Here is a 21,725-nt window from a genome sequence, read left to right on the forward strand (position 1 = left end):
GGATCATCTAATAATGCAGCTTGTTTTATTTGATGTTTTCTTTTTCTTCCTTCTTCCTGACTATTTTCTCCCCGCCTTCAAGGTAACAGAGTGTGAGATCTTCCTTTCTCTGCTGGTAAAATTTTTGGATGGGGAAAAGCCTCAGTGGCTCAGAGCTGTGGCGGTGGAGTCGGTGCATCGGCTGTGTGTGCAGCCACATTTATTACGGTAAGCTTTACATTTCAAGGCATGACACATTGTCGGTAATTTTTGCGGCAACAATTTTTATTCTTTTTTTTTTTTAATTGCTTGAGAAACGGTTAAAGCATTGAGGCTAATTTTAAAGTTTCTTTTCTTTTGCTGTAGTTCATTCTGCCAATCGTACGACATGAAGCAGCACTCCACCAAGGTGTTCAGAGACATTGTCAATGCCCTGGGCTCTTTTATCCAGTCCCTCTTCATCGTTCCTAATGTGGGCAATGCTTCAGCTGTCAGCGCACCAGCTGGTACGATTTGGAGCTCTTTTGAGACCAGGTTTCAGGTTGCCAAAATCAAACATTAAGGCAGGGTGTGTCAAACTCATTTTTGTCGCGGGCCACATTGTAGTTACGGTTTGCCTCGGCGGGCCGTTCTGAATTTTGGGAAACCATATAAAAGTTGAATCACGTCCACGTATACATAACGCACAACAAATTTATGAATAACTAGTTTTGAAATCAGAAGTCAAGAATAATAACTGTTAATGTGGATTACATATGACAATTAGAATTTTTTTAGTTCAGACTCTAGCAAGCATCATGGAACTTGACGTGCTTGATTTCCTTTCGTGGGCCACATAAAATGATGTGGCGGGCCAGATCTGGCCCCCGGGCCTTGACTTTGACACCTGTGCATTAAGGGCTGGGCGATACGGCCTCAAAATAAAAAAATCCAAATTTCTTTTTTGTTTTTAACTGTCAAGCCCTACGTGAAGTCTGTTGCAAATGCCCCCCCCCCCCATTTACTAAACTTATCAAACTTGTTAAGGTGGCTCGGGATCGGGGCCCCAGGGCACGGCTCAGGGCGGTCCAGGTCTAGGAGGCGTCGGCGGGACCCTGACTACCCAGGCTGCGTTTGAATACCGCGGAACCTGGATCCCACTGATGACCGTCAGCGCCCAGGGCAGTGCCAAGGCCACCTAGTAAGCCCCCGCCCCCCACTACCGCCATGTCGTTTGGAAACGCATTTGCCACACATCACTTCCATTGCCGTTTCCGCTAGCCTGGAAATGCTGGACAAAGTGGAGCCGCCGTCCATCCCCGAAGGTTACGCCATGTCGGTGGCCTTCAGCGCCCTGCTTGACCTGGTCCGGGGCATTACCACCATGATCGAAAGGGAGCTCGCGGCGGAGGAGGCGGCGGCGGCTGAGACCAGGGAGGCTCAGCCTGACCGCGACTGGCAGCCGCCACCTGGTGAGATGCGATTTTGCGCTGGAGTTCTCCTGCGCTGTTCGGAAGCTTGGCGTCTGTTGCTGTGGGTAATCGCTTGATGTCATGCTGGGTTTTGGGTTTGATGGGTATTCATGATGGTACTCTGCCTAACGGAAGCCCCCCCCCCTGCGTCTCAGGAGCTCATCTGGTGTGGGAGGAGATGGTCAACGCCTGCTGGTGCGGTCTGCTCGCCGCCTTGTCCCTGTTGCTTGACGCCAGGTAAATCAGCCAGTTGGATTTTCAAGCGCAACTGCACTTGGACATGTGAATTTGGCTGAAGAAGAACACCGAAGTCCGAGGCACTGCCAAACGGAATTTGGAAGGAAATACAGAACAATAGAACCACACCCCGCATCAGAGGACAGTGGCTCAAAATAATTTTTTCGGGACATCACATCACCGTGTTTATCGTTCTGATTGTTATTTGTTGAGTTTGATCAGATAGGGAGTGTTGAAAATCTCATTGTCTCTTATCAGTCGGTAGGTATCAAGCAAACAGGTAGTACAAGAAGCTTATCTCTTGGTCTACATAATGGTGTCAAACTCGAGGCACGGTGGCCAGATCCGGCCCGCCACATCATTTTATGTGGCCCCCTGAAAGAAAATCTTGTGTGTCAACTTGCATGGTCCTTGCTAAAAAAAAAAAAAAAAAAAGTCAAATTGTCATGTGTCATAAATGCCGTTGAGATTCTGCAATAATTTTGTTACCCTTACAAGTAATAATGTGATGAAACATTTTCGTGGTTTCACTGTCATAACGGCCCTCCGGGGAGAGACGTAACTCAAAAGTTACCCGCGACAAAAATGAGTTTGATACCGCTAGTCTACATCTTCGCTCGATGGTCCCTTTTTTCAATTGCCGCAATTTGTCCAATTGTTGGCGGTATTCCAATCCGCCGCCGCCTCTTGAAACCACTGCCGTGCCGATCGGCTTTTAAGGCGCTCATACTTCTTACTCCCGTCAGACAGGCTTTGTACTCATAAACACGGCGACGCCTTTATCAAACAGACCCTTGACGCACATTACTGGAGTTGGAGGTGAATTTGATTTGCAGACAGACTAGAGGAGTTTCATTGCCGGTATACCCGCCCCCTCCTCCCCCCCTAACCTCCCTCCCTCCCACAATGCCTCTTTGCTCTTGAATAACTTCCAAATACCTGAACTCTGTTGAACCGTCTTCATGCAGGTGTACCAGACACAGTGCAGAAGGAACTGATTGCATCGTATTCTCCTTTTGACTGTAATACGATTCCAGCCTTGCAAAGATTCTCATGAACTCGATGCAATAACTTTCCTTTTCCGAGAGCGGTGTCCAACCTATGGCCTGCGGACCATTTGCAGCCCGCAGCATGGCCATTTTTTTTGTTTTGTTTTGTTTTTTTCACAGGGGTGGGGCAATGTGAATCACTTCACCACAGCACATTTGCAAAGATGAATGACATCGAACAGTACACTCAGTGCGTGTGTGCGTTTGCAGCACCGATGAGACGGCCACCGAGAACATCCTGAAGGCCGAGCTGACCATGGCCTCGCTATGCGGTCGCCTGGGCCTGGTGACTCCGCGCGACGCTTTCATCACAGCCATCTGCAAGGCTTCTCTGCCGCCGCACTACGCCTTGACCGTTCTCAGCAGCAACGCCGCCAACTTGTCCAGCAAAGGTAAGCGACCCAGCAGACGATGCCGAAAATAACGTTTGCCTAAAATAACGCGAGGGTTGTTCTTAAAATGCCATTTTGCTTTGTCAGAATATCCGAAATACATGTGAATGTAGCGTGATTGATCGGGTTGTGAGTTTTTAAATTGGAAAGTTGATCTGTATAGAGAAAGCAAGTACAGTTGTTTTTTTTTTGGGGGGGGGGCTAAATATGATTTAGTTAAAAGTAATAGAGTACTTCAGGTACAGTAATACATGCAAGTAAAGTAGGCTATCAAGTTTGTACATATTTCTGCTTATGACAATATAATACATTCCTATTTATACCCCATAATGATACGTTTTCATTACGGTACCCGCAATTCTCAGTCAATTCCAGGCGTTTGAATTTTGGAATTTCCTCCAGCTTCCCATGGAAATTTACCGGACGGTTTCCACCCCTTTGCAAACTTAGGTTCGATTAAAAATGCGCTTCATTCTTGTGCTTGCAGTCATGTGCATTAATGTTAAATTAATGAGGTTTTCTTATCCTCGCGGTCTGAAGTGTGTGCTGCGTGTGAGCCGAGTTGATCGCGTTAAACTCTTGGCATTTTGCCTCTCCCCAATGCGCCGTCTCTTATGGCAGTAATCCATAACGTTATGTCGGGACTTCTAATTAAGAACGTGCCCGGGGAGTGTTAAAACGTGTGCATGCAGCTTCTCTCCAAAAGGCCCCCTTGGACATTCAACGTTTGCATATTATCTTGTATAGATAAAGCCGGCTAATTGGTCTGGCCATGTTGAGTTGATTAAAAGAGCTTCTCCTGCAGCCTCTGATTGTTAGTTACAAATGCCCGCACACGCAACCCAACACGTTTTTGGTTTTTTTTTTCTTCTTCTTCTTTCCCTACAGCCTACTCGATTCAGGGCCAGAATGTGCAGATCATCAGCCCATCGAGCGAGTCCCATCAGCAGGTGGTGGCCGTCGGGCAACCACTCAGCGCCCAGCCCCAAGGAACCGTTGTGGTAGGAAAATATAAGATCGTGATTGTTGGTGGGCAGACGCAAGGATTTAGCAAGGTTTGATTATTAAACCAATGCCAATAAACTGTATGCTATATTTTAGGTGTAAAATTTTGCATATTAATTTGAGAAGAATGTGATGCACGCGCTTTTTTTTTTAACGCTCTGTTAACGGTGACTCCTCAAATGCAAGCACTTGTCGCAAGTGGTGTCGGTGCATCCCAAATTGAAAATCTGTCCCCCCGCACCCCCTCCTTTAAAGGGGGTCTTTGTTCCAGCGTACTGGACTACGTGGACATTGCTCTCAATTCTTACTTTGTGTCTCTTGTCAAGCTGACGGCCAAGAACATTCAGTGCATGCGGACTCTGTTGAACCTGGCCCACTGCCACGGCGCCGTGCTGGGCACCTCCTGGCAGCTGGTTCTGGCCACACTGCAGGTGCAAGTGCCAACTGGTTCTCCACAGTGATAATAATGATTTAAAAAGCTTCACCTATTTTGGTGTTCATTTTAGGGTGTTTTCACACACAGTCCTTTTGTAAAAGCAATCTCACCCTTCTGTTCCCACATCTTTTAAAAAAAGGACACAGATTTTAATTTTTTTCTTTTTTGCATTATTTTATTTTTTTTAAATGCCAAAAAATTATGAAATGTTTTTAAAATATTGAAGAAGAAAAAAACAAGTTTGGGTTTCTCTGCTTCTCACAAAAAACATTTTCTACAAATAAGTTTACTGTTATTAGCAGGGAATATAATCATCTGTTGACTGAGAAATGGATAACGATTTTTTTTAACTTATTTTCTTTTCAACACACACAATACCAATTGTAAGGCTGTGTGATTGCTTCTTTGGGAAAACTTGGATCACCCCCCCACCCCCCCTCCACCACCCTAATAAATTCATCTTCCTTCTTGTCATCATGATCCCAGCACTTGGTGTGGATCCTCGGACTGAAGCCAAGCGCCGGCGGCGCCCTCAAGCCTGGCCGAGCCGTGGAGGGACCCAGTACGGTGCGTTTGCCCTGCATCGTGCGCCATACGATTGCGACGGGCCATTAACTGACAATTGATTTGTCTCCGTCCCGGTCAGGTGTTGACCACGGCTGTGATGACCGACTTGCCGGTCATCTCCAACATTCTCTCCAGACTTTTTGAGAGCTCCCAGTGAGGACCTGTTCATTTTCTTTCAATACTGTTTGAATGCATCACACTGATTGTCGTCACGAATGCTGACGGTAATGACTCACTCTACAGTGACCCACGTCTTGTGTGATCTAGGTACCTGGATGATGTTTCCCTTCATCACTTGATCAACGCTTTATGTTCTCTTTCACTGGAAGCTATGGAAATGGCCTACGGGACAAACAAGGTGCGTTGGAGATGTGCCTTTAAGGGGCGTGGCCTAGCTGTGCCCCAGCCCCCGCCACGGACTGATATTTTGCGGACCAGCATACATCCATCCGATGAATATTGCTGCCCGTCTGATAATCTGCCTCATTGGACATATTCGCCGCGCAATAACTCTTACACTTATTTTGACTATTATTGTATTTTTTTTTTAATATTGGCAGTTGGGGACAACTGGCCAAGTGAATCACATCAGGAACTGAAGTCAGAGTCACTATATTTCTATTTTCAGTCTGCTGTCACTGACTGTGGCTCTCCTTGCCCTCATGCTAGGGCATAACAGTGACCTTAAATTGTTTTGGGCTTTTTTTTTCCACACTTGAACTGCGGTGCATTAATTGCTAACAAGATTTAGCCCAGGAAAAGGAAAGAAAAAATTCATAAATTAACGACTCGTATTGTCTCGCAAGCAGGAACCGTCGTTGTTTGCCGTGGCCAAGCTGCTGGAGACGGGTCTGGTGAACATGGATCGTATCGAGATTCTGTGGAGGCCTCTGACTGGACACTTACTCGAGGTGACATGAAACACAATATTCTGCTGTTTTTTGGTGCTAGACTGAAAAACGATGTTTTGACCAATCATCTCAGGGAGAGGAGACTCCCCTCGTGAGAAAAGACTTTGAAGTTTGTTTTTTTTCTTCACATTTTCTTTCTTATCTCCCCCCTCTCTTTTGCATTCCTGTCTGTTTTGCAGAAGGTAAGCGAGCATCCTCTCATTCAAACTTCTTTGGCTTTTTTTATCCATTTTGTTGCTCTCTCCCCAGTTCTTATCTCCTCCCTGTCAACATGTTGGGAGTCAAGTTGCTGCTGTCTGTGTATTGTGTCCTCTGTGCTTCCAGTCTTGATTTTGAAATTTGATTTGCTGCCAAAGCAGGGTCTTGCGGGCGCAAGCCTCACATTGACACTCGATTTCTTTTAAAAGGAAAACCTGTCAGCAATTTCTAGGAAGAAAATATCTAAATTATTCATTTGACAGAATTGAGGAAGACCATGTCATTTGCATAAAAGCATCATCACATCAGTCATTTTTGAATGCCTCTTGCAACACGAGAAAAAAAAAACACGACAAATTCCACCAAAAAGAATAGTCCTCTTGCCTTCATTCAACCTTTCAATGAGAGTGATTGGGATTATTTAAGAAAAAAAAATCCCAATAATTTAAAAAAATATTACAATGACAATAAAAATGGCTTGGGCAATTATCAAGTCTCACGAGATTCATGTGTTTCCGCAAGTGGGATGTCCTCATGCTGTCAATGAATCTTACCATTTTTATCACTTTTATAATTTTTTTTGTGCTGTGACTCAATGTGAAGCCAAGCCATGTCCACACATGCAAAGCTATTTTTTTTCTCTGTCTACAACAGTCATGAAAATCTGTCTTTCACATGAACCGTAAGGTGCATGCCAGTTTCAGATGGCACTTTGACACCAATCTGTCAGGGAGAAAAAAGTAAAATAAAGCATCCGTGCATGGTGGAGAGCCTAAAAATGCAGCTTTTGCCTTCTGGAGGACTGTTTGTGGCCTAAAATGTGCACCACAATGTATAGAAAAAGCCTCTTTTTCTGTGTATGTGTGGACATGGCGCATCTCCCAAGTGTGTCGATACAAACGTGCTTGATTACACTTTGTATGGCGCAAACTCCTCGATTTTGTGCCGCACACACGCCCACGACAAAATCTGCTGGGAAACGAACTGCCTTTGTATTTATTTATTTATTCTGGGGAGGGGGGGGAGCCTCCCCTGCAATCAGAACTGATCCAGCGGAAGAAAAACGCACACAAATCCACCCACGCGTCCACAAACGCACAGGCACTTGATTCCTTTGCGTCCGTGTTTGCATTTCTGCGTGTATATGATGTGTCCTGCAGGTTTGCCAGCACCCAAACTCCAGGATGAGAGAGTGGGGGGCTGAGGCCTTGACGGCCCTCATCAAAGCTGGCCTGGACTACAAGCACGAGCCGCCGCTCGGCCACAATCAGGTAGCGAAACCTGTCGCGCGATTCGGTTTCTTGAGTGCCCAAATGTTTTCGTCGTAATCGTTTTACAGTACTGTGATTTGAAATTGAAACCGTCGGTGAACGTCATTACACATTACGCCGTTAAAAATGTACATGTACAAAAAATGTACAAATGAAGTACATTTCTGATGATGAAACGAGATCCATTGCCGAGCTGTACCAATGCAATATAGACCGTGTATTTGTTTTGCGACAATACTTAACTATATTTCAAATTCCATAAGTCTCTATGGCCCAAAAAAAAAATCGAAACGTCTGTCACCAGAATACAGTTAATGATTGGATCGCTGCCAATAGTCTTTCAGGTATGAATTGTATTTGTGTGTGATGATTCCTTTTCGATTTCCAAAGCTGCCCCCCGCAATTAGTGTCTGAGTCTGAGGGAATACTCGGCTATCTGCCTTAGGTTGTTTCTTCTATCTCGTGGATCGCGGGCCTGTTCACGCCGTACAGTCGGCAATCTCAACCGCGCCCAAGTTCACGACCTTCTGTGTCTTCTCCAAGCGACTGCAGCTTCTGCTGCTCAACCCCCTGAAAGAGTTGTCCAACGTGCTCCACGCCGACATCCGACAGAAGCAGCTGGAAAGCGTCCTGCAAATCCTCCAGAGCCAGGGGGACAGTCTGGGCCCCGGCTGGCCCCTCGTTTTGGGTGTCATAGGAGCTATCCGCAATGATCAAGGGTAAGCGTGGCTTATTTTCATCGATCAGATCTTTTTGTTGATAGTCCCCTTCGTGTGTCCGATGTGTCCTCAGTGAGTCGTTGATCCGAACAGCCTTCCAGTGCCTGCAGTTGGTGGTGACCGACTTCCTACCCACCATGCCTTGCACGTGCCTCCAGATTGTAGTGGATGTAGCCGGAAGTTTCGGCCTACAGAACCAAGAGCTCAACATCAGTCTCACCTCTATTGGCCTACTGGTGAGCCTTGACGCCAGTTGTCAAGACCCCGAATTTATTATTGTGTGTTGTTTAGCCCAGTATGCTAGCTAATGCTATCGATGAGCCGCATGTGAACGTTTTTGTTTGTTTGTTTGTTTTTTTTCAACGACTCAATACAGTTACTTAAGTAACATGGGTTCATGATTGCGGCGGCCCAAGTGGTTAGCGCGTCGACCTCTCAGTGCAGAGTTACCGGGTTCAATTCCAGCTCTGGCCTCCCTGTGTGGAGTTTGCATGTTCTTCCCGGGCCTGCGTGGGTGTTCTACCGGGTACTCCGGTTTCCTCCCACATTCCAAAAAACATGCATGGCAAGGCTGAGTGAACGCTCCAAATTGTCCCTCGGTGTGAGCGTGCGCGCAGATGGTTGTTCGTCTCTGTGTGCCCTGCGATTAGCTGGCCACCGGTTCAGGGTGTCCTCCGCCTACTGCCCGAAGACGACTCCGGCGACCCTTGTGAGGATAAGCGGATTGGAAAATAGATGTATGGATAAGTTCTTGATAAGATAAGATGAGATATCCTTTATTTGTTCCACACTGGGGAAATTTACAGCCTCCAGCAGCAAGAATGTAGGTAGAAAGAAGAAAGAAGAAAAAAAAAACAACAACCACCGTTCAATTAAGTGCAATATAAACACAAAATGGATAAATCGCAGTGCCATTTACCATTGTCTTTCACATCATTTAATTATTATTATTATTATTGTTGTTGTCATTTTTATTCATTGTGTCCATGCTAGATTTCACGGCGCTGATTATGTTGTTAGCCCACGTTCAGCATATTCATCTCAACGGGATATCAATCTCTGTTTTAAATGCTTCGCCGCCATCTTTGCTCACCTGTAGGCCAGTACAATTTATTTTTGGGGTCTTAGTTACTCACAGATTTTCGCTCTTTGGGGCAGTAACTTGGTCTCTGCCCTCGGCTACTATTTGGGAACAGAACGTTTAGTTCCTCATGTCAATCACAATTTTATGCTTCTGACCTCGGGGGGTGGGGGGCGGGCTGTTCCTAGTGCCTAGAGCAAGGCGTCACATGCTTGTGTCCTGAATTAATTTCATGAATATACTGTATTCCTTTTGCAACATATTTCTCCCATCCTCGTAATTCCCGCTTCTCTGTTTCCCCTCCGTCAGTGGAACATTTCAGATTACTTCTTCCAAAGGGGTGAAGCCATCACAAAGGAGCTGGAGAGAGACGAGGAGGCCCAGCAGAAGCAGGCCCGGGAGAAAGGCGAGACCCTGAACAGGCCCTTCCATCCCGCACCTCCTTTCGACTGCCTGTGGCTGTGCCTGTATGCCAAGTTAGGCGAGCTGTGTGTGGATCCGAGGCCCGCTGTGCGCAAAAGTGCCGGGCAGACGTTGTTTTCCACCATCGCCGCGCATGGGACCTTGCTGCATCAGCCAACGTGGCATATTGTGGTCTGGAAGGTAGCGGCCAAGCGTTATGTCACTTTAATCACTTCCCACCGCATTGTTTCTTATTTGGCACAAGATAGCTACTCCGCATGCCCCCAAATGAGCTTCACTAGACAGCGTTTGCTCCCCTCTGTGTCACGTAGGTGCTCTTTCACTTGCTGAACTGCGTCAGGACGTCATCCACCACGGCGGACAAGGAGAAGATCGAGTCCGGCGGCGGGAACATCCTTATTCACCACTCGCGGGACACGGCCGAGAAACAGTGGGCCGAGACTTGGGTGCTGACTTTGGCCGGGGTCGCCCGCATCTTCAACACCAGGCGCTACCTGCTGCAAAAGTTAGGTGAGTCAAGACGGTTACACCCAAAAATGTCAACCGTAATCCAAGGCCAGCCTCACCGGCGAACTGATTATGAAGCGACAGAGAATTAAAAATAAATGGTGATGATTAATTGTTGGCTAGCATTCATTCATTCATTCATTCATTTATTTATTTATTTTTATGTGTATATCTAATTTTTTTTTCCATGTGACCGACCAATTTTGTTTTTATTTCAACGGTACATTGGTATAATTGGCAAAATTGTGATCCCACTTAGTGACCTTAATTTACATTTTAGAGTAAACGTTTATTGCTTCATTCACAGCTGCGCAGTAAACATGTTGCAGTTTGTGAGCAAAATGGCGGCCCCGCCAGATACAAGCTGGTTTTCTGACCCACCCAGGAAGTGGCAATCCAGTAAAACCACATATTTTAGAGCAGCCTTTTATCGACGCGCCCGTGCGACACCATTCTGTCGGATTAGCATCTTGATGAATTCACACCTGAGAGGTGAACGGATTGTCTCACATTTTGGAACAATAAAAGAAAGTGGGAAAAAAAATCTCCTGAAAAATAGGAGCAAAAACAGAGTTGGTCTTGTTTATTTTATTTTTTATTTTTATATAGAATGGCATTGCAATAAAGACAATTTAAGTCCGTCTCTGACTTTCCAAAATAAAAACTTTTCCAAAAATGCAAAACAAACAAACAAAAAGATCAACAACAAGCTGTTGACCCGTTACCGTCTCACCGCAGGTGATTTCTTCGAGGCCTGGGAGGTTCTCCTGACTCACATCCAGTCGGCCGCGCTCAGCAAGAACAACGAAGTCTCCCTGGCCGCCCTCAAGAGCTTTCAAGAGATCCTGCAGATCGTCACGCCTGTCAAAGACTCGGACAAAACGGGCGACGCGTTCGCCGCGATGGGGGTCCCGCCGGTCCTCATCGATCCCCTCTCGGCGTCGGGTCCCGGCAGACCGCTGGTGCGCTCCGATTCGCTGGTGGAGCGGCTGACGTGCTACAACGGCGCCGAGCTGCAGGCCCCTCCGCCGGGGGAGGAGTCGGCCTTGGAGGACTTGACGTTGTGGTGGTCCGCGTGGAATACGTGGTACCGGACGGGAACGGACAGCACCAGGCCGCCGAGCGGCCAGACGGAGAAGCTCTCCTTCATCCCCAGCCAGCCTTTCCTCACCGCGCTCGTCCAAATTTTCCCGGCGCTGTACCAACACATCAAGGCCAACTTCAGCATGGAGGACCTGAAGAAGCTCGGCGTCATCCTCCACGGCGCCGTGTCGGTGCCCATCAGCAGCGATGCCTCCCCCTTCATCCTGCCCTCCTACACCGAGGCCGTGCTCACCAGCCTGCAGGAAGCCGTGCTCATCGCTCTGGATGTTTTACAGAAGGTAAAATGGAAAAACTCTCAGCGGATTGAAAAGATGTCTCGCGTTATCGTCGGGTCGTATGTACTGTATTTTTCCCTGAGCGCGCGGAACAAACGCCGGTGTCGGCTCGCGTGGCTGGCCGATTTTTTGGGGGGAGAGTCACGTCGGTGTTTTTTTTTATGCTCATATCGACTCAAGGCAGGAAGTGTAAACACAAAAGAATGATGAAGTTGTCATTTCAACAGCACGCCCGTTGTCTTCCAATCGCGCATCACATCCCGTCAAGCGAAACGTTGCGCGCGCCGCGCCGAACGACGGATGGCGATGCCGTCTCCTTCGGTGGATGTCAGCGGTGTTTGTTTTGTGGCTTCCCTCCCCGCCGCAGGCCATCTGCGTCGGCCCGGAGAACCTGCAGGTCATGTACCCGGCCATCTTTGAACAGCTGCTGCTCTTCGTGGAGTTCTCCTGCAAGCCTCCGCAGTATGGCAGAATGGAAACCAAACACGTGGCCAATGCCAAATACAACCAGGTAACATTTAATCAACAGCCGTGTCTGGTTTTGTTTTGTTGTTGTTGTTTTTTTGTCTTATCTGCCCCTAATCATAAACTGTCATACGCTGGACTGGTTATCGTGGGCATTCATTTTGCAATCATTCATTCATTCATTCATCTTCCGAGCCACTTGATCCTCACAAGGGTCGCGGGGGGTGCTGGAGCCTATCCCAGCTGTCTCTGGGCAGTAGGCGGGGGACACCCTGAATCGGTTGCCAGCCAATCGCAGGGCACACAGAAACGAACAACCACTCACACTCACACCTAGGGACAATTTGGAGTTCAATCAGCCTGCCACGCATGTTTTTTGGAATGTGGGAGGAAACCGGAGCACCCGGAGAAAACCCACCTAGGCCCGGGGAGAACATGCAAACTCCACACAGGGAGGCCGGAGCTGGAATCGAACCCGGTACCTCTGCACTGTGAAGCCGACGTGCTAACCACTTGACTACCGGGCCGCCTCATTTTGCAATCCCGACCCATAATTCCTTCCTCATTCCTCTAACCCAGCTTGAAGGCATAACAAGATTCGATTTGAAAACAAGTCTGGCTCACGCTCGACCATACAGTGGAACCTCCGAAGTTGTGCATGACTAAATCTATGCACAAGTATGATGCATTGGTAAATGTTTTCTCTGTATAGCGTCCCACAAAATTGAGGGTGCCAAAGCCATTTTGGGAAATATATCCTATGAATTGACACTTTGCAACACTGCAAAATAGTCGATGTAAAATTTGTATCACAGTGTCAATGTACTGTCTGCCCCCTGGATAGCTATTCGTGTCTAAATGAACATTTGGCTTGACACTAAGTCACGTTTTTTTCTTTTTCATTCAACATTCAAAATAATCCACATTGTGAGCTGGACTTTGGAAGTTCCACTTAAAATCCAGCATGTGCTTCCTCGTCATCGTCTTTAACACTGGCAGGCTCAGACAATCGCACTCATAAACATTTCCAGTACGAACCCCAACTTCTGCCTGATTCCAGACACCCCTCATCCCCCCCCCCCCCCCCCCAACTCCGGCACCCGCACCGCTTCCAATTTCGATCTGTCTTTAAATTGTTTACGTAAGCGTGTCAAACTAAATTCCTGCCGCAGATGTTGCGGGTGGTCCCTATCGCTCTCATCCAATGGTGTCCAGTCGCCGGTCAGACTGAATGTTTGCCCATGAATCTGTCTGGATGACTTCACCTCATTGAGATAACCAAACAAATTTGTACGTGCGACTTTAATTCCAAATCTCTTCTGGTTCTGTTTCTTGGGACGACTCATTGACTGGATAACCGTTTTTAGATCCAGCTCTTTGCGCCGGTGAGTTCCATTCCCTGTATTTGATTTGTAATGTGCCGTTACTTGCACCACCTCCAGCTTCTTCCAGGGTTGGCGGGATGAGCGATCACACTGCATGGGGAGCTTCTCGCTCACTCCGCATTCTGCCTGCCATTAGCTTCTTCCGCAGTGTCGTCTCCTCCTCCTACTCCTCCCCCCGATGTTTGTCTTTTGGTTGGTGTTTGTGTGATTCTTTCAGGCACCCCTCGTGAGCCTCCGTGTCTCGACTGAGCTCCGGCTTTTATTCGTCTTTACAGTATTTTATCTTTCCTTCCCCGAGTAGAAAGAAACTCACTGAGATGTAAAAAACAAAAAACAAAAAAACGGTTATCCAACCACGTACTTGCCGAATAGGAAGTAGGACTGTGATGTTTTTGTATTTAATTGGGGGTAGGGGGGGAAACGCCCAATGAGTTATGTAGACGACAAATGTATTGACGGACAACAAAAATTGTCCTGTAGAATTGTTTGAATTGCTTTTTTCCAAGTTGCATCGTACGGGTTACCCCCCCCCCCAAAAAAAATCTACATTTTATTTTTGTCATCGTTTCTAATTGACTCACTGCTCTGTATTAACTATGAAAAAAGGTGTAAAGTGTTAGATAGAACAGCACCACCTGTTGGCTGTTGTGTGGCAGGGCACCATTTGCACCTGATCTGGAGTCGCTACTCAACAGAGGACGGAGAGTGGACGTTTTGCAAAAAAAAAATAATAATAAAATGTCACAATCCAATTGTTCAAAAATACTTTGACCACAAAACCGACAAATTTCAAAACATCTTTAGACAGACGGCAACACGTGTTCTTTCTGTTGAACTTGAATTTCTGTTTCTCCAAGAGCCTTGTTTATTCCTTTTTGTTTTGTCCTTCTTGCTCTCGTTTGCTTTCACCGTGGTCCACTTTCAAAGCCTAAAATGCACGGCTCTGTTTTGAGTGACAGTGTCATGGAGGTATTACGCCAATTCTCCACGTCTGCCCATTAACTCATTCAGTACCAGCCAATTCTAGACCAAGTCCGAAAAGACGTTTAAAAACGTCTTTGGGAGTGAATGAGTTAATGGTTTTGCGCAGCCCCCGCAACGATAGCCCGCGTTTCACTGATACCTCCCCCAACAGTGTCGATCAAAGCTGAGCCTCGTTATCTGTCATCTTTAATTGTCCACGAGTACAGCGATAATTACGTTGAGTGCGGTGCGTGCCAAACGTCTGCGCTCGTCTTATGAACCGCTGACACCGTGGCAGCCGTTTGAAGATTGGTTGCTAATGCCGCCGTTGTTTTTGTGTCTTGCAATGTAACCCCCACCCCCGCCCTCCTCCACCTTGCAGGCGGAGTGGGTTGCCTTAAACTACGTGCCCTTTGCTGAGCGCTCCCTCGAAGTGCTGGTGGAGCTGTACCATAAAACGGCCTGCCACAAGGCGGTCATCAACGAGAAGGTCTTGCAGAGCATCATTAAGGTGGGGCCAGTAGAAGTGGCTTGTAAACCCGGGGGGTGAGGGGGGGGGCGGCATTGGACTTGTTGTTTTATGTTTGGGAGAGTCTCTTTATCACCGTAATCCAACACAATTTTGACGGATCCGCGTTTATATTTCGTGTCACCTTCACTTTCACTTCACGAGATTTCTCAAGTGAAACGTATGCTTATAGTCCAGTGCGTTTTTTTGTCGGGAGCACACGGTCGGGTACCGAAAATAACCTGACGTGACGACGTTCTCCATTGGTGAAGTCAAAGCAGGTGTTTTTCCATCTGCGGACATGAGCAAAAAGCCAACTTGGGCCTTGCCGCTTTGGGTTACGCCAAACGCCGTTAGAAACACTTTGGGGTAGTTTCCTGCGCAGATGTTTGGCGCCTTCCACTTTCAGCAGCAAATCTGAAGTCTTCTAAAGTTGTTCTGTGTATTTTTATTTTATATCTATATACGGATATAGTGAGGATTAAGCGGTTCAGAAAATGGATGGATGGATGGATATAAAAGACAGGGGTAGCTCTACTTAGAAAATTATTTGGCTCTGGAAGAAATTTCTGAACTAGAAAATGTTGTAAGCGGAGACGCGTTTTCCATGTAAATGCCCTAATTCGTTCCACGCCTCATCGTTTTTGAGGCTGCGTCCTCATCGTTTTTTGCCCTCTTTACTTCATGTTCTCTCTCAGAAGTGGATTTTGCCTGGCGTTTTGTAAAGAACCGGTCCACGGACGTTTGCTTTTGTCGGCTTTTAACAATCCTTCTAAAATGTCCACGGCAAACATTAGCATAGTGAGCGATCGGCGACTGTATTTTTCGTATCTTGAAATTTTTTTCGTAACAAGAGGAAATAATTTCCCGTTGAGACATTTAGTAACTTGCAAATTTCCTATGAAGAGACGTTCGTAAGTAGAGGCAGTACTGTTCATTCATCTTCCGAACCGCTTGATCCTCACTAGGGTCGCGGGGGGTGCTGGAGCCTATCCCAGCTGTCTCCGGGCAGTAGGCGGGGGACACCCTGAATCGGTTGCCAGCCAATCACAGGGCACACAGAGATAAACAACCATCCACGCTCACACTCGCACCTAGGGACAATTTAGAGTGTTCAATCAGCCTGCCACACGTTTTTGGAATGTGGGAGGAAACCGGAGCACCCGGAGAAAACCCACGCAGGGCGGGGGAGAACATGCAAACTCCACACAGGGAGGCCGGAGCTGGAATCGAACCCGGTACCTCTGCACTGTGAAGCCGACGTGCTAACCACTGGACTACCGGGCCGCCAGGCACCACTGTATTTTTAGTTATTTTTGTTTTACCTTTCCCAGGTCAGCATTTTTCATTAAGCTACTTTAAGCGCTGTTTCTAGGCAACATCAAAACGAAGGCGGTTAATTTGCCAGGAAATTGTGAAAAAGGGGTTCCCCGCGGATAAGCGCAAATGTCAAGCCCGTCCCTATTGATCTCCTTAACAACCCGGCCAGCTGTTGCCTGACAAGACAACTGCCAAGAAATACACATTCTAGTTGCAATTAATGAAATTTCAGCGACCCCCGCCGCGCACGTTCCCTATTGAGTATCTTTAAAATGGTTTATAGCCGCATTTTCAAAAATGGCAAAATCCCCTTCGATGTGAAAGCTTACAACAGTGGTGTTCAGAAAATAACTTTTTGTTGTTGTTGTTGTTGTTTTAATGCGCCGGCGTCTCCTCTCAACCTCCTCCAGACGCTGCGAACGCCTCTGGGCTTGAAGTACTCGTGTCCGTCCGAGAGCACTTGGAAGCTGGCCGTCTCGTCCCTGCTCAAGGTTCTGTCCATCGGGTTGCCGGTGGCCCGCCAGCACTCCTCCTCTGGGAAGTTTGACACCATGTGGCCCGAGTTGGCCAACGCCTTTGAAGACTTTCTTTTCACCAAAAGGTACAGTCAAGATGCTATTTGCACACGTGCTGTCCGGATGGATATTTGGAGACTTTTCAGAAATTTGTCGATGGCATTCATCACAATGACTCATTCCGTCAGGTAAAACGGAATTTTTACTGCACTATTTCGGTATCAAACAAAATAAATGGGTTTTCATTTCAAAATACAAGCTCAAAACCTAAATCATTCTTTCGGTAGTTTCAGGTTTGAGTAATAGCAGTATTTATTTCTTTTAAGTTTGGACTTGATGGAAAAAGGTTTGCAAAGCAGATGTCTCCTGGAAATTAACTATGAGATTCCGCAATTATTTTTTTTTTTTACCCTTAAGGCAGCCGAGGAACATTTTGGGCCATTCAATCTTTCGGTATGTAGATCAGATTGTCGTTAATTTCGATAAAATGGCAAAGCCACACCAAATCAATACATCAGTTGCTTGCGGCAAAATAAATAAATAAATAAATAAAGCGTTCATCAGTGAAACTATTTAACACCCTACTTATTGTAACGCAGTTCTTTTTACATAAAGCGTTTTATTTATTTTTTCTCAATTCAGTCGTCTGGCTTTGAATTTGTCTGTGAGTTGGCACTACTTTTCGCTCTTCAAAACAAGCGGCAAAATTTTGGAGGTTCAATCATTCAGCCACCATGTCAAAATTATCTTCGAAGTAGTGCACATACATCAGTGGCAGGGCATCTTGACACGTCTCACCTCTAGCTCTTGGGGGGTGGGGTGGGGGGTTGTTTGTATTTGTTTTTTTTGCACTGGCGTACCAAGTTGCTGCCCTTTTGCCAGCCCAGCACGTGACAACCACTTTTTCCAAAAGGCCACACTGGCAGCAGCGCGACACCCTTCTACCCATTTCATGTCGGTGCCGCGTGGCGTGCTTTTCACTCGCCGTGCCTGCAAAAAACGAGACGTGTACAACGAGGCATAAAAGAGGGAGGCCGTCAAACTGCAGCAGCAGCAGCGGCAAAGTGCATCTGTGTTCCAAGAGGCTTTCTTCCAGCAATGCTCTCAGCGGCAAAACATGAAACGACTCTCGTAAAGGCAGCCCCAGCTCCAAACTAAATAAATACGCGGGCCAACTGTAACAAAGTAAAGTGGCTCATTGCTGCGCGATCCAGTATCGGAAAGCAACTTTCAAGCCACGTTTCCTTCGAGTGGTACCGTTCGATTCGGCGGTGATTCGCTAATTAAAAGAAAATATAGGCAAGGCGGTACTCTTATTTTTAAATATTGCTTTGCACGAATGGCAAAAATCGGTGAATCATGGACGCGCCCTCTAAAAAGGCTTCATAACTTTGCATTAGAGCACCGTTTTGGTCCAAATGAAACTCCTCAACTCACTTCGGCATAGCTTCCTGGCACCAAGATCCGACGCAATCTTGTCGAAGCGCTTTGCAAGTTCCTGAACTCACTTCAGCCTAGTTCAATGACAACAACAAGAGGGCGCTCAAGTCCTGCTTTTATTGCTTTTTGCCCGAGCACCCAAATTGTGATTGATTATTCGTTTAGCAAATAACTGAGAGGAGAAGGTTAAAAAAAAAAAAGAAATCTATGCGAGCAAATGGTGCTCTCAAGCTTGATAGTGCGAGGCAGATGTTCACAGACTATTTACAAAAATGGTCCCTTTTTGTGGTCCTAGCGTTCATCCGTTTTTTTTTTTTCAGTCCAGTACTCATCACGTTCGTCTGCTTTACAGCTCCCCTCCCGATAACTTATCCATTCAGGAATTTCAGAAGAATGAAGCCATCGATGTGGAGGTGGGTCAATAAATACCAAATACATGACTCGTGAATGCCTGGTCTTTGTGACGCCGTCTGTTGTTGCCGCGACGATCAGGTGGTCCAGCTGATCAGCACGGAGATTTTACCTTTCGCCAGTTTCATCCCCAAAGACTTTGTGGGTCAGATCATGGCCATGCTCAACAAAGGCTCCATTCACTCACAGTCGCCTTCATTCACAGGTAAGATGGACACTTGATGTCAACGGCCATTTTTAGACTGAGATGGACTTGGAATCGAGATTTTTTTTTTCCATGAATGCCGGAACTTGATTTCTGATTTGGATCTATTTTTCCCCTATGCTTAGAAAGTGACAATGACATACACGACAAGTTTTGCCCCCCCCCTTCTGGAATTTGTTGTATTTCTCCTGATACCAAACAAGCTTTGAAAAAAATTCTGCTCAACATTATTAGCTTGTATCAACTTCAGAGGTCATATTTTTTAAACATCGTGTGAAAGCAAGCGCTCCCTTTTTGGAACTACGTTTGTCAAAGGCCACGCCAACTTGCTCAGCTCAATTGTCTTTTGGATTCATTTAACAAATGTATAAAATAGCATGAAATTGTTTTGTTTTAATACGCTGCTATTTGTGTTTTTGAGGTGGGTGCTTGAATTAGGGAATACAAATCGGATATGATGGTTATGAAAACGACACGTGGCCACATATATGACTACTTAGTCAACATGTTGGTTGTGCGAGGAGCGAACACATTTTAAACTACTAAAGCCACAAAAACTTTTTTTGAATGAATCGCACAGAAGCCGAGATTGACGTTCGCATGAGGGAGGAGTTTTCCAAGGTGTGCTTTGAGACCTTGCTGCAGTTTTCCTTCAGCAACAAGGCGTCCACGCCGCAGGAGGGCTTCATTTCGCGCATGGCGCTCTCCGTTCTCCTCAAAAGGTCCCAGGATGTCCTGCAGCGCTACGTCGAGGACGAGCGCTTGAGTGGGCGTTGCCCCCTGCCCAGGTACACGCACGCAAGGCCCCACCCAGACAACCTCCCTCACGCTACCAAATTCATTTATGGAGCAATCAGGGGGGCTTTTAAAAAAAAAAAAAAACACTGTTGACATTAAAACAATGTTAACACGCATTCTTATTTTTTAAAAACAGAGGCTTTACGTTCACAAGTCATGTAATGTGGCTATTTTTTTAACATTCTTCTACAAACCAGCTTCACCAAAAATGTGATCAAATTAGAAAATTGCACAACCTCTTGTGTACTGGACTTTTGTAGTAATAATTCCTTTGCTTTCTTTCTTCTCAGGCAACAAGTGACCGAAATTATCTTTGTCCTGAAGGCCATCAGTACTTTAATGGACTCGCTGAAGAAAACCCAGCCCGAAAACGGTGTGGAAAAGCTCTTCAATGCCTGGTTCACTTTTTTTTTCCCTTTCAATTAAATGTGTCAAAAACACAATTGGGACCAATCTGTCAAATGACTTTATCATCAAGGTCAATAACAGCAGCCCCCGCAACCCCCTATTTTTTTTGTGTGTGTACATTTTAGCAGATTAATTTGAGACACTTTTCCATATTGTGTTCTTGAGATGTCCTTCGAGATGTTTGATGGCGAAACTCATTTCCACATGCCTGTGGGGATGACTTCTGAGATTGCTTTCCTTCACTATTAATTTGTGTGTGTGTTTTTTTTTCCTCCTTCTCTTTCCACAGTGGACGACAACACGTGGGCTCAGGTGATTGCCTTGTACCCCACTCTAGTGGAGTGCATCACATGCTCCTCCTCGGAGGTCAGCTCGGCCTTGAAGGAAGCCCTGGGGCCCTTTAAGGACTTCATGCAGCCCCCCATCTCAAGAGTCCACAATGGAGACTCGTGACTTTTTTTTTTAATGATAAAGAAATCTTGAATGTGTCTTCTTGATCCAGGTGCTTTATAAGTACACAAACACACACATGAACTCCAGTCGGGCCACATCCACGGTGACATGAGGCGACCCCAAGTGACCTGAGAGGCCAAAGTAGGCGATTGGTCATTGGCTGTCCCAGTATTCTCCCCTCCATTCTCATAAACAGACTGACCCGCACGCGACGTAGAGCGTGAGGTTTAGAGGAAAGGAGGGGAGAAAAAATGGGGCCTTGTTGGTCTGAAAAGGAACACGTTTTGTTTTGCAACGTTGACGATTTTATGCAAGGAAATAAATCTGAGCTGCAACATTCCATTGTCATCTTTAGCCAGCCATCTGTGAAGGGACGGCCGTACGTACTGAAAATAAATTTGACAGTTCTACAATCAGCGTGCCTGGCTCTCTCTTTCTGCCTCGTGTTTTGACGGAAGGACTGTAAAGAGAAGCCCCTGAAACCAAAAATAAATTGAACAATATTGCTGTATAATTCTTAGGAGTATCAAAAGGAAATCTTAATTGGCCAGTGGGTCAGTTGCCAGTGATGCCTGAACCTGATGAAATCTGCCTAGCAACAAGTTGCCAGTGACCAGAAAAAAAGATGCGCAATTTCTCTCCATCTTTTTAATCTATCATCCATGCATCCATCCATCGACTTCACTATCTTTCTACCTCCATATTCATCTGTCCATCTCCATCCATCGACTAAATGTGTCTTTCTACCTACATATTTATCTGTCCAGCCTTCTCCATGATCATCCTTATGTCTTTTCTCTCAAACTGTCTGATCTGTCCATCTGTTGTTCGAGCTATCCCTCGGCCTTTACATACACCCGTCTCTCCATTTGTCCACCCACCTATCATCCGTTTTCTATCCATCGGTCTCTAAGTGTCATCATCTATCCGTCATTGTGTCCGTCCGTCCACTTATCAGTCATCCATTTGTCAGTAATCATCCATATCTATCTATACATCCATCCTCCCATCAGTAAATATGTCCCTACATCTTCATTTATCCAATCATGTATCCATCCTTATATTTCCTATCCATCAGCCCATCTAACTATCAATTGTCTGACATCTTCATCCATCTAGCGAGCTGTCACGATTATGTACATGCGTACACATTCTGTAGTTACACAATTATGCACACATTGCCCATATAATACACTGTACATACATGTGCACCTATCTAAATTGCTCCATACATGTTATAGATCCATAC

At 46.2% G+C, this 21,725-nt stretch overlaps 1 protein-coding gene across 2 annotated transcripts in view; it reads left to right on the forward strand.

Annotated features, from left to right (window-relative positions):
* mon2 (MON2 homolog, regulator of endosome-to-Golgi trafficking) overlaps nucleotides 1-20,889 on the forward strand; it is a 28,455-nt gene extending 7,566 nt beyond the window's left edge. The window contains exons 10-36 of one of the 2 annotated variants that reach the window (XM_052060788.1): nucleotides 83-207; nucleotides 346-485; nucleotides 1,006-1,159; nucleotides 1,240-1,430; nucleotides 1,586-1,667; nucleotides 2,927-3,108; nucleotides 3,997-4,109; nucleotides 4,440-4,544; nucleotides 5,036-5,116; nucleotides 5,196-5,269; nucleotides 5,384-5,474; nucleotides 5,926-6,027; nucleotides 7,386-7,496; nucleotides 8,040-8,215; nucleotides 8,289-8,451; nucleotides 9,606-9,899; nucleotides 10,031-10,229; nucleotides 10,965-11,608; nucleotides 11,973-12,116; nucleotides 13,438-13,455; nucleotides 14,801-14,929; nucleotides 16,657-16,847; nucleotides 18,554-18,614; nucleotides 18,694-18,817; nucleotides 19,398-19,605; nucleotides 19,906-19,988; nucleotides 20,313-20,889. In XM_052060788.1, the coding sequence (XP_051916748.1) occupies nucleotides 83-207; nucleotides 346-485; nucleotides 1,006-1,159; nucleotides 1,240-1,430; nucleotides 1,586-1,667; nucleotides 2,927-3,108; nucleotides 3,997-4,109; nucleotides 4,440-4,544; nucleotides 5,036-5,116; nucleotides 5,196-5,269; nucleotides 5,384-5,474; nucleotides 5,926-6,027; nucleotides 7,386-7,496; nucleotides 8,040-8,215; nucleotides 8,289-8,451; nucleotides 9,606-9,899; nucleotides 10,031-10,229; nucleotides 10,965-11,608; nucleotides 11,973-12,116; nucleotides 13,438-13,455; nucleotides 14,801-14,929; nucleotides 16,657-16,847; nucleotides 18,554-18,614; nucleotides 18,694-18,817; nucleotides 19,398-19,605; nucleotides 19,906-19,988; nucleotides 20,313-20,476 (4,149 nt within the window). In that variant the 3' untranslated portion in view covers nucleotides 20,477-20,889. The remainder of the gene's footprint in view (nucleotides 1-82; nucleotides 208-345; nucleotides 486-1,005; nucleotides 1,160-1,239; nucleotides 1,431-1,585; nucleotides 1,668-2,926; nucleotides 3,109-3,996; nucleotides 4,110-4,439; nucleotides 4,545-5,035; nucleotides 5,117-5,195; nucleotides 5,270-5,383; nucleotides 5,475-5,925; nucleotides 6,028-7,385; nucleotides 7,497-8,039; nucleotides 8,216-8,288; nucleotides 8,452-9,605; nucleotides 9,900-10,030; nucleotides 10,230-10,964; nucleotides 11,609-11,972; nucleotides 12,117-13,437; nucleotides 13,456-14,800; nucleotides 14,930-16,656; nucleotides 16,848-18,553; nucleotides 18,615-18,693; nucleotides 18,818-19,397; nucleotides 19,606-19,905; nucleotides 19,989-20,312) is intronic. The other variant, XM_052060789.1, reaches the window with a different exon arrangement.
* The last annotated feature ends 836 nt before the right edge of the window (nucleotides 20,890-21,725 follow it).

This window comes from Hippocampus zosterae, chromosome 3 (genome assembly GCF_025434085.1).
Source record: "Hippocampus zosterae strain Florida chromosome 3, ASM2543408v3, whole genome shotgun sequence".
In the NCBI taxonomy this organism is placed as follows: Eukaryota; Metazoa; Chordata; class Actinopteri; order Syngnathiformes; family Syngnathidae; genus Hippocampus; species Hippocampus zosterae.